General features: G+C 38.9%; 1 protein-coding gene across 1 annotated transcript; it reads right to left on the bottom strand.

Moving 5' to 3' along the window:
• Window positions 1–1,905: 1,905 nt before the first annotated feature.
• SPATA1 (spermatogenesis associated 1) lies at window positions 1,906–10,299 on the bottom strand (the record flags this gene model as incomplete). The annotated part of the gene is given in 18 exon segments (XM_084211294.1): window positions 1,906–1,977; window positions 1,981–2,007; window positions 2,864–2,962; window positions 4,001–4,024; window positions 4,026–4,033; window positions 4,036–4,153; window positions 4,235–4,295; window positions 4,445–4,571; window positions 5,030–5,260; window positions 5,363–5,424; window positions 5,426–5,496; window positions 5,500–5,589; window positions 5,591–5,671; window positions 5,675–5,689; window positions 5,784–5,798; window positions 5,802–5,859; window positions 9,260–9,366; window positions 10,264–10,299. Coding segments are annotated over 18 exon segments (1,302 nt in total).
• Between the last annotated feature and the right edge of the window lie 1,137 nt (window positions 10,300–11,436).

Raw genomic sequence — 11,436 nt, 5'->3', positions numbered from 1 at the left:
GTGAATAAAATGCTGCTCTTGGTAAGGCTTGTAAACAATGTTCTCTGTCTGTGCTTTACTTGTTCTACAGCTTACAGCCCACACTGCTTGTCTGTTTCTCAGAACTGTTTCACCAGATTAAAGTGAAACTGAGCCCTGCTTAAGTGACTCCTTTAATTAAAAAAGTTATTTAATTAGGTAGATGTAGTCAGTTGTGGGCTTGGTGGGATTTTTGGTTTGGTTTGGTTTGGTTTGGTGGGGGGGGGGTTGGGGTTTTTTGTCTGATTGGTTGGGGGATTTTTTGCTTGCTAAAGAGTTACCACAGTATGATAGCATTATCATAATGGCTACTGAGGACAGGACTGGAAGACTTCATCTGAAGTGTCTGCTTGATATTACAGGTGATGGAAATAGAAGGTGAAGCCTGCTGCTCTTGCAGAAACTAAAAAACTCCCTTAACAAATCAGAAGGCTTTTCACTAGAACACCACCCTATAAGTCTTAAGAGAAACTCCTACATTTTATATATTACATATATATATACACACATACACGTATGTACTTCAGAATGTGTATTATTACTTATATGCCTAAATACTGTGAGATGGATATTTGCTGAATTGAGAGTCTTCTGCTATAAATACCTGACCTGCAAAATTCTGAGGGCCAGTTGACTTAATAAAACTCTCCTTCCTGTAGCAGTCAAGAATCATGAATTGATAATACTATACTTTAAATTTAGGCTCTGATTTTCCAGTAGCTCGTAGCCTGCTTTCATATCTTAAATAAGACAAAATTCTTAAATAGGGAATGTGAGCTTCAACCCTGAATTAAGCAAAAGTGGGTGTAGTTTTAGTAATTTCTTTAATCCTTTGGCACTAAAATCTTTGTTACAAAGTCCTATCTTTAGGAAAATTAATTGGATAATGGGTGGTTTGACTCAAGGCATTTCTAAGTTAGTTCTTTTGAGAGCTGCATAATTTTCTCATCCCATAACTTATTTCCCATGAGTGTTTCACTTCCAGTTATAAATACAGCCCTGATAGCTTTTTAGCTGAGATTAATTCCTAGCATGTTATTCTTCTGCTTAATAATAACATCTGGTTTGCAAAGAGGCAAACAGAAAAAAATTCCTATGAAGAGGTTTCTGATTCCTCTTTCAGAGAATTGTTAATCTCAGGGCATGCATGATTTTGGAATTAAGGAAAAGCTGAACATGTAAGAGTGTAAACTGGACCAGGATCATCATTATGCTGGTCCAAGAGAAAGCTCTCAGGCAAACCTTCAAACTACAGAAGGCACTTAATGTCTCTGTGACTTTCCTAATAAGAGAGGAAACAAAACCAGCTAGATATGGAAAAAAGTGAGATTATCTGAGATTTTTTCATGCATAATAATAATAATAATAATAATAATAATAATAATAATAATTTATAGATAGACATATTTATAATAACAAAAACATACTCCAGTAAATAGCCAAATAAAGGATTACTGTTGCTCTAGTTCTACAGAAACTATATTCTAAACATTTCTAAAAAATGGAATGTGTGAGCCTGAAAATAAGGACAGGAGGTTACAGATTTTAGGTTTATTTCTTAGTAGCTATTTAGTTGGTCAGAGAACACCAGCATACCACTGAGATGTTACACAATTCACTCATTTGCACTTTAACAATGACAGCTTAGACATGTTCCTAGCTTAAACTGTATGTTTACGTAGCTGACTGATCTTACAGTAAGTGAGATTTAAAAAGAAGTGAGCTGCATTACCTCAGTAGCCTAGTGTACAAATTCCACAACATTTATATGGTTAATGTCTTTTTACAAAGTAACTTCAAGAACATACAAACAAATGCTCAGAAATTCTCTTTTACATACACTAGCAAGCTGCTGTACACTTCACAGATGTTACTCATGTCATCTCCTTAAATTCCTGATTTTCTGGACTGGAGAATTAAAGCTGGATGAATCTTCTGTGTCAGATCTGCTCTCAGTGCTCATAAATCAGATGCTGCCTGCTTTCTCATCTGCAAAAGAACCCATCACTTAAGGAATGGCAATTGAAAGAAGCTTTTTTTGGAGCTGACTTGCATATAGGTTTATATAACTAAGACTGAATTTTATACAGGATGGCTGAATACAGAATACATCTTTCATCTTTGCAATTTTATGTGTTCTAGCACTACTTTGTTCTGTACTTTGCCTTGATGTTTTTGAAACAACTGCAAAATTAATTGCTTTTTCCACTCCTTACTAGCCAATGGAGGAGTCATAAAGTCCCAATAATTACAACCACCTTGGAGTACCCAGTAAACAGGAGCATGGGCAATCTCTGTGATGTAGGACACGCCTATTTCAAGCTTTCAAAGCTGGAAAGCTGTCCAGTATGAAGGCCTATACTACCTCTTCCTTCCCAAAAGAGTCACAGGCAGCACTGATATGGAATAAAGCAGATGAAGAGGTCTGCAAGCTGCTTGGTCAGCTTTTTTTTTCTTTTTTAGGGTTTTTTTTGTTTGTTTGTTTGTTTTCCTTTATACATTTTTTAGTTCTTTAGCCATGGTCTATTTATTACTGCTCAGTGCCTCACCACACCAGGTATATTTCTTCAATTACCTTTTGAATGAAATGGGAATGTTATGAACAAGATTATGAACCTTAGCTTACACAGTATATTGAGTATCTAAGTTGTTTGAATGCCATGCATTCCAAAGAATCCGATAACCTGTGTTCTGGAGTAATTTAGCTCAAATGCTAAAGTCACAACACCTAACACCCTAAACCTAACAGCATAAAACAAGTACTGTTTAGCAAATATTTACATCATCTAATAATTGAGAAATTCTAAATTTTTTCCATACATTGCCACATTTTGACTTAATATACCTTAATTTCTATTAGGAGTCTCATTTTTGTATCCTCTAGCTTCCTCCTCAGTTGATGGAGCTTGTGCTGTACTGTAGCAATCCGGATGATTGTGTAATTCTGCGTGAAACAGCAACAAACCTCGAGGTGCAGCATTAGTGCATCTGTTTCCTCACTGGGTGTTACTTCACCGCTCAGAAACAATCCTCTAACAACCTCTTTTCAACCTCCCTGCCCTCCCACCTGGCTGATGCCTGCCTGCCTGGCTGCACGTCGCTCACGAGGGCTGCGGAGCATCCTTGCGCTCAGCCGAACAGCTCTGTAAATCCTGGCTCCCTTCTCGGGGTGCTGCCCACCACAGAACTGCTGGAGGATTGCTGCCTTGTGCCTGTCCTTCACGTGAGGCCTCTCAGTGCCTAGCCAGGGAGACCAAAACAAACCCACCCCTGATATGCCCCTCCAAAGGGCCAATAACGAGTCTGAACAGAGCCAGTAACGCAATGCCAACCCTATTCATATTTTTATTTTGTAGGTATTTCAAGGTAGCTCAAATGATACGCATTTGTATAGAACATACACTCTTAGATTGTACATGCACACACCTTTCAGATGCCTGAAAGGGACATTTATTTTTCCTAGGCTAGATTCAGTTTTGTCAACAGCTTTGCTTCCATTAATGCTTTTAGAGAATTAGCAGACACAACTGTTGAAAAGGGTGTTTCGTCCTTTTCTTTTATCTTTTCTCTTTTTAATCCCTCTGAACTTCCTATGAAACTCACAGTTCCACAATAGTTGAAGCGCCACCACTTCAAAAGGTACAGATACGTTTTGTGTGCTCCAAACATTCATTGCCTCCCTGTATGAAATCTTGGATGAGAGAAACACAGTAGAACTGAACAATCCATTAACCATACTGAACAAAAGGGGATTTTGTTACAAAAAAGTACCAACAGAAAGCAGAAAGAAACAAATGCTCAGACTCGAGCACTTCTGCAGTATTTTTGAGACAAATGGCCAGAAGGAACTCTGTCCCTGAGATCATTGAGCAAAAGAAGTTTACAAGTCATTGGTTGATGATAAATCTGTTTCTTTAATTTATATTTTATACAAAAATACCCAGACTGTGAAAAAGAGATAATAAATGATACAAGAAAATACCTTGAAGGTTGTTATTTGGTTTGGTCAATTTTAGCTATCTCTAGCTTCCAATTGCAAGAGCAGTTTCGGGTGTGAAAGAGTGAGTGTACAAGAGCGAGTGTGCAAGAGCCAAGAGTGAGTGTGCAAGACTGCACGAGCGAGTGAGTCCCCAGTCTTACAAAAGCATAGTGTTTCTAGGTGGAGGACTGTTTTTATTGCTCAAGATTACTAGGAATGTTACCTTGAAAAACATACCTGATTATCCAGTTTTTCACCAAGACCAACTCTAGTCTTCTTAGTTCTGTTTCGCTGCAAGCTAAGATAAAATCGAAAAAACAAGTGAAAGTTCATTGACCAAAATGTTTTTTCCCCTCCTTTTCTTCCATTTCTTTGAAGTCTATAAAGTAAATTTGTATCAGTGAATTAATATTATCCATTATTTTAGACGATGCATGATTTGCTAACCTTTGTTTTTTGTGGACATAATCTGTAGTTTGGTCTTCCATTATTTTAAGAATTTCAGCATCCTGTGTTCTGTCTCTTCCTAATTTGGTATCTTTTGGGTGCTCATTATTTGCCCTGTTTACTAGTTCTGTGACAGGATAGTGATGACAAAAATACATAGATTACACTTGCAAGAATCAGGCTGGTTTGACTGTCAATGACTGGACTTTCCAACCTGTACTAGAAATTCAATGAATCAACACAGCAAGTGGTTTTATCTCTAGGATTTGGAAATGTTCCATGAATAACAGAAGAAAGACCTCAAGGGGGAAAAAAAAGGTATTTTTGTCATTAGAATTTATATCTGAGTAATTCTGGTGATTAGACAAATGCATCCACTATAGTAAAGTGTTTCTCTATATCAGCACACAGTGCTAATGAAGGACTCACAAGGTAAAACCACATCTCTTTGAAAGATAGCATCATTATTTTAAGAAAATGAAATATTGTTCTCATAGTGCTATTCCAACTTACATTTAATTTACAGATTTCTTAAAACTTAGCATTACTTTGCTGTAGCAACAAGACAATAACAAACATGTGTACCCTTTTGATATTTAATGTGATTTTGGGCTCTTTGGTTACCCTGGCCTTGTTCATCACGGTGGTTTACACGAGTGAGAGCAGTTCCTTTGGCTTTGTCATTGCAGTCTTCCTGATCTTGGCTGAGATGATTCCGCTCAGAGGTCTGTAATACCTGGTCACACTTTCCAGACTCCTGGTCTGCAGGATTTGATTGCCTTGGCGTGAAGAGAGATCTGTCAGATCCACTTTGATCTGATAATATGAAACAGAGATATTATTTTACTGTAAATGCTGACCATAATATTTATTCTTCTTCTCATTCATCACCCTCCCTCACTGCACTGTTAGGCTTACCTTTTCCTTCAAACTGTTTCTCTGGAATCCTGTTGTTATTGTCTTGCTTACTGTTTGTGTGAAACTGGAACAGGCTCTTTCTCACCCCATTCCACAGGACTGGGCACTTCCAGATTGTCTACCTCATGCCTGCTTCAAATACTTTGTAAAAATGCTTTGCCTTCCTCAAGTTTCTGTTGGGAAAGGCTGGATAATCTTGATCCATGACCAAACCTATTAGCTTCCTTCCTCACTAACGTGATGTTTTTGTTGAGGTGATGATAGCAATGGATAAACATCTTCAAAATATTCCACTCCAGGTAACAGATATCATTCAGGATAAAGTGCCTGAAATTACAGAGTATATCCATCAGACAGGACAAAGAAAATGTGCAATGTAAAGTTTCTGAAAATGGTACCTTACAAGCCATTCAGTATTTACATGAGGAGGAGCAAGTCACTTCAGCTCCAGTTCTGTTTCCTGCTTTGCTTTCACCTCAGAAGAGAAAGCTGGCAGCCTAACAAATAAAATACTTTTGTCATCAATAGTGTTGCATGTGACATATGCATTCTATTGTCCTTTTTACATACTGCATTCTTCTTTAACCATCATTGTAATCTGTAGTGGCCTCAGACTACACTTGTATTTTCTGACAGAGTTCTGAAACTTTGTCTATTTTTTAAAATCCTAATCAGACCCACAAGATTACAGGCATGTACTGAATGGTGTTTTATCCTTTGCACTTGCTCTTATGGTTCAAAGCACCTGATCCAAGAGTCACAGGAAAAGAAAATTTGCAACTTTCTTTATCAAAAGTTGCTTCAAGCTGAATCTGGACAGAAATGCTGAGTCTCACATAACTTTCTCTATTTCCCTAATACAGTACTGTAAAATATTGCATGTATATGGAAAAAAAATCAAATAGTATCCTATGTCTTCCTGTATTTATCATTTTCCTTCATATTCTTTTTGTGACATACACATTCACATTTAAACAGTTGTCCTAAAAACAAAGTCTAAAATAGTCAATGTACATTTGAAAGATGTGCCCCAAGGAAAAGAAATGTGTGTAAGGAAAGGAAATCTGAGCTTACACTCAAATAAGTATATTGAATTAAACACATAGGTTATATGCAAAAAAGGAAGAGCAAAAGAACACGATTTTAGTTTATGTTTCTCCTTTCATCTAAAAGACCCTCGCTTGCAAGGAGGGCACAGCTCTTAGTTCTGCTGACATTGTTAGAGTTGTGAAACAGAAGACTAAGGGGAGAGAACACTCAACAAATATTTGATCATGGAGATGTAATTCAATGAGGTTACCATGACCCTAAACAACAAATAAAGCAGTTGGGTTATTGCTTGACACTTTGCTATGAAGTTAAACATCAAGCAACAGTAAATACCTCAAAGAAAAACTTTATCTTTCCTTTGTCTCTATAAATCCTCATGTATGTTATGAGTATCTTTCATTCTCTATTAACGTATTTTATTCATTTGCTGACATTATAAAGGCTGAAAATTTCTCCATTTATCTCTGAACTATGTGGGGAAGAAAATTAATCATCTTACTCATTGTCATCCAGTTAAGACCTCAATTCACTGAAAACATATGCGTACTTTCCAATTTAGATTGTATCACAGTCTTTTAAGTTTCTTTTCATGTACTTCCACCTAGTTTTTGCATATCACTTAGTATTTATTCTAGTCTTCTGTGAGAGTGATTGTAGTGATAATTCAACTAGAAATGAAACAAAGAATGGCACCAAATTTCCTGCTTGTAGTTAATTTCCAAATCCATGAGAAAGAGGTGAAATGTGACGTGGAAAAAGTATTCTTCAACATTACCCTGTCAAGCTTTATTTGCTCTTGCAAGCAGCCCTACAGGCCTGCAGTTCACAGCTCAAGCGTGTAGTAAAGACATTTTCATCTCCTGAACACAATTCTGCAGCGGGCTACAAAGCTTGCCTTGTATAATTTCAAATACCCTGGACTTAGAGGACCCTCCTCAAGATCATAAGAGCTCAGGCACGAGGCAGAGGAGACCAGAGTCTGCAGAGTGGACACATCCACAATGTATAATGGGGAAAAAGTGTCTAGGTATCCAGATCCTGAGACATAGGGCAGAAATTAATCTCCAAATTGTTTGCCAGTGCCTCTGCTAGGAAAATGCAATAATATTAGTCTGTCACTTGCTGCAAGTGGCTGGCAGAAAACAGTCACATACAAGTCACTTGCTTCAGGGTGTCCCTTTAAAAAATAATGCAAACTAGAGTTCATTGCAGCCATCTCATCTAGGAAAAATAAAAGTTTGGCTTCTGTGGTGAGGAATGAAGAATGGAAAAAAAAAAGCTCACAGAGGCTACAAAATCAAGTTCATGGGAACAGGAACTCGGGCCTAGGCAATTACACCCTTAACATCTTCCTCTAATTTCACAGCTAATGGAAGTGGGCTGTACTTTGACCTAGGAATCCTTTGGAAAGCTGACTCAGACTGCACTGGGATTGTCAAGCTGACTGAACAACAGAGCCACCAACAGCATCCAAGCCTCAGGAGTACCAGCCATTCCCTCTCCTGGATTATAATGAAAGAGGCTTGTAAAAATATTCTTTGTTTTCAAAGACAGTGATTCACTGGCCAGGTACTAGTTATGTTAATGCTAATGCACTGCAGCATTGCATAGTACCCATAGAAGAATTAATCAGCAATTATCTAAGAGTCATTAGCAGGCAACAATATCCAGGCAGATATAAACCCACTGAAATCAGTGAGGATCCTAATTTAATTTGATGCCTCAGTGAAATAAATTTACACTAGAAAATACAGGGCAGTGGCAGATGTCCGTGACATGAAATGAAGTTACCACTTCAGACCTGTATTCTGCACCTCTGCTGCACACTAGAACAGCAAACAAAATGGGTCTATGCACTTATTTTCTCATGGTTTTGAGCAGCCTTTCAACAAAGGCAGCTGTGAGAATGAATACATTCTGCCCTACCTGCTCCTACCTGAATGCTGTCAGTCTTTTCAGCTACACTGTATATTCTCTTAAGTGGATAATACAAGACTCAATTTAAATTAATTAAAACCTCTATTCCCCACAGTTTTAGCTGAATTGACAGGTTTTGCACAGATGTAGACAAGGTGTGTGTAGAAGCTCAGTTTCAATACACATCTTTACATTATTTGATTTTTCTACAACTTCTCGCCACACTAGATACTAGATTTTGTGAGCAAAGTGTTTTAGGAGTATTAAAATCAGAGTTATGACAGATGAAAAATACAACTCCTTGTGCCAGGTTTGAGCCTGGGGCTGGGAACCAGGGTATTCTTTCACTAAGTCCTTTAAACAGCTACCTGAGAGCACACACAGTGCATGGTGCTGTGCACAGCTTTTCACTTTCCTCTTTCAAGAAGAAAGAGGGAATGCTGCTGGTTCATGGACTGTAATGCCTCCCCTTGAGAAACAAGGCTTCAGCTCTTTCTCTGGACTGAGAGAGCTCAGATCATCATACCCCTGATCCTGGGAACTGACAGGCTACCCTGTCTTCATCAAGCCACTCTCTTGAAGCTGGCCCATTGCCCAAAAGAATTCCAGCTTTTGATGATCAGGCTCAAGGAGGCAGAAAGAATATTAGATATGATTGTACAATATAAATCATTCTGCAGAAATCCCAGCACTGCTCTGGAAGTGCTTTTCAATGTCTACACCATGAGCTGCAAGGGAGCTAAGCCTGATACAGTAAAACTAACATAAATACTAGTTATGGTCACCACTTACAGGCCAGAAATTTAATTAGACAACAAGTTTCTGCTGCAGATGTAATTGTGCTCTCTAGAGCAACAGTTGGACTAAAAGCTGGACTGAAGGACAGTGTGTAGGACCTACCATGTACATGAAACCTAAAACTACACTCACCTTATAAATCCAGCTGAGACGAATTTGCTAGTAAGAGCTACAGGAACTGTATTCAGCTTGAAGTTCCTCACTTCTGCTGGGACACAAAAAACATGAAGCTCCAACAGCTAGAAGAAAGAACAGATGTAAATGTATTATCACCTTCTTCCTATTACACTTTGTTTTCTTTAGGTGGACTTCCAATTTGTGAAGCAGGAATGGTTCCTTTGGTATTAGCACAGGGACTAGAACAGGGAGGCCCTGTCTCACAGTGATGACTGGATTGTGAGAACAGTGACAGCAGAGCCACTTGTGACTGAGTGCCAGCTGAAATAAGTCACGGTAGAACAAGCTCCCCAATGGAAGTGAGATAACAGAGAGCCTGTGCTACTGCTGTATATCACTATGACAGCAATGGAGAGATCTTACCAAAACCAGGTGATACTCTGGGGAGTGTCATCACTACCAGTATCCCTCAGGTGAAATCCTACCTTTGTTCATCTCATAAAAAATGCAAAGCCCTGAACGCTTGATTCAAATAGCGCCACGACTTGATTGTGTTATCAAGAAAAAAAATTCAAAATATTTCTGACTGGTTTTAATAATATTAGCTACCTTGGAAACACAAAAACGTTCCTGCTAATGTCTGCAAAAAGAATAACAAAGCTGGCTCTGAGCAAGGTTCCCTTGGGCTGTGTTTGGACCTGTGGTAGTTGCTGCACTGCTGATTTCCCGCTCTTGATATTTTTAGTAAAAATCAGATAGCATTGACAAGGGTCGTACACTTCCCTTTAACTACAAGCCATGCAAATAAGCTATATGAAATATTTCTGCAAGCATTGAGTAACTTAGTATGAACTACTTAGTATGAACTAGAAAATATTTCTTTCTATGTGTACTATTTTAAAAGCACATATTTTTTTCTTCTCAGGTATTCTAGAACCTTCTTTTAATATTTTCTTATTTTCCATTTGTGACATCTAAAAAATCTGTGTGGAAAAGTACAAAAACTCTCACCCTCTCACCTGTGAAGTTCGAGGTCTCATTTGACTCAGTGACATGCTGGTCCCTCGATGTGACCACAGCAAATGCCAGGTGGGCTTTCTAATTTTCTTTTTGATTGAAGCATTCTTTAAGAATGAGTTTCATGATAATCTGTTAGGACAGAAGTTACTCCATAAATATCCCTTTTTTTATTTACTGATCTTCACTGCACCTGTGAAAACAGAAGCTGTGTCTGCGCTGAGGCAGAAAGCTTCCAGCTAACTGCAAACAGAACCAACCACACCTTCTCCACAAGTGAGTATCTCCTAAGTAACTGGGGGAATTGCTAAATCATAGCCCTGTGCCTCTAAGAGATCTGCCTAGAACATTTCCCCTTACCATTTCCTCCCCTTTCATAAAAATATTTTGGTAGTATACAATTTTCTACACAATTCCACTGTGTTCCTAAAGACACAGACCTAAATCCCCACAAAGCAAGATTCTTGCAGGACCTGGATCTGATGAAGTGATAATTATTGTGAACTGCAGCAAACACATTGTGCCAGCCAAGTGTTCTGAGGAAATATGACTGAGCTGGGCAACCATGTCAGAAAAATACTTCCATAAACTATAACCACGGCTCTGTCCTGCCATAGTTATAGAATCATGGAACAGTTTGGGTCGGAAGGGACCTTTGCAGGTCAGCTGGTCCAAGCCCTGCAGTGAGCAGGGACACCTCCCACTGGCCAGGTTGTCCAGACCCTCAAGTCCAATCTGACCTTGAATGTTTCCAGGGCATCTCCCACCTCTCTGGGTAACCTGTTCCAGGCTTTGACCACCTTTAGTGTAAAAAACTTCATCTCTAATCAACCCTCTCTTAATCTAAAACCATTCCCCTGGTCCTATAGCAACAGGCCCTGCAAGCTTGTTTCCATCTTTCTTTTTTTGTTAGGAGTTTCCTTGGTGTTGTGGCTTTGAAGGCTCTTCCAGCCCCTCGGAGGTTACAAAGCTCCTCTGGACTCTCACCTGCTGAACTCAGGCGCTGTTCTCCTGCTCTCAACAGGAGATCTCTCTACTCCTCCTGCCTCCACCCCAGCTGCTTCTAACTCACCTACCCTTGAGCACCGGACCTTCCAAGTCTCACTCTGGCGCTGTGGAATTAAGATTTCCTCATGTCAGTGGGAAATACCTGCTTACCAGGTGTCTGTGCTTAC

The sequence above is a fragment of the Fringilla coelebs genome (assembly GCF_963513975.1).
Source record: "Fringilla coelebs genome assembly, chromosome: 9".
NCBI classification, from domain to species: Eukaryota; Metazoa; Chordata; class Aves; order Passeriformes; family Fringillidae; genus Fringilla; species Fringilla coelebs.
The sequence above is the reverse complement of the archived record's forward strand: the minus strand, read 5'-3'. Positions and strand labels throughout refer to the sequence as shown.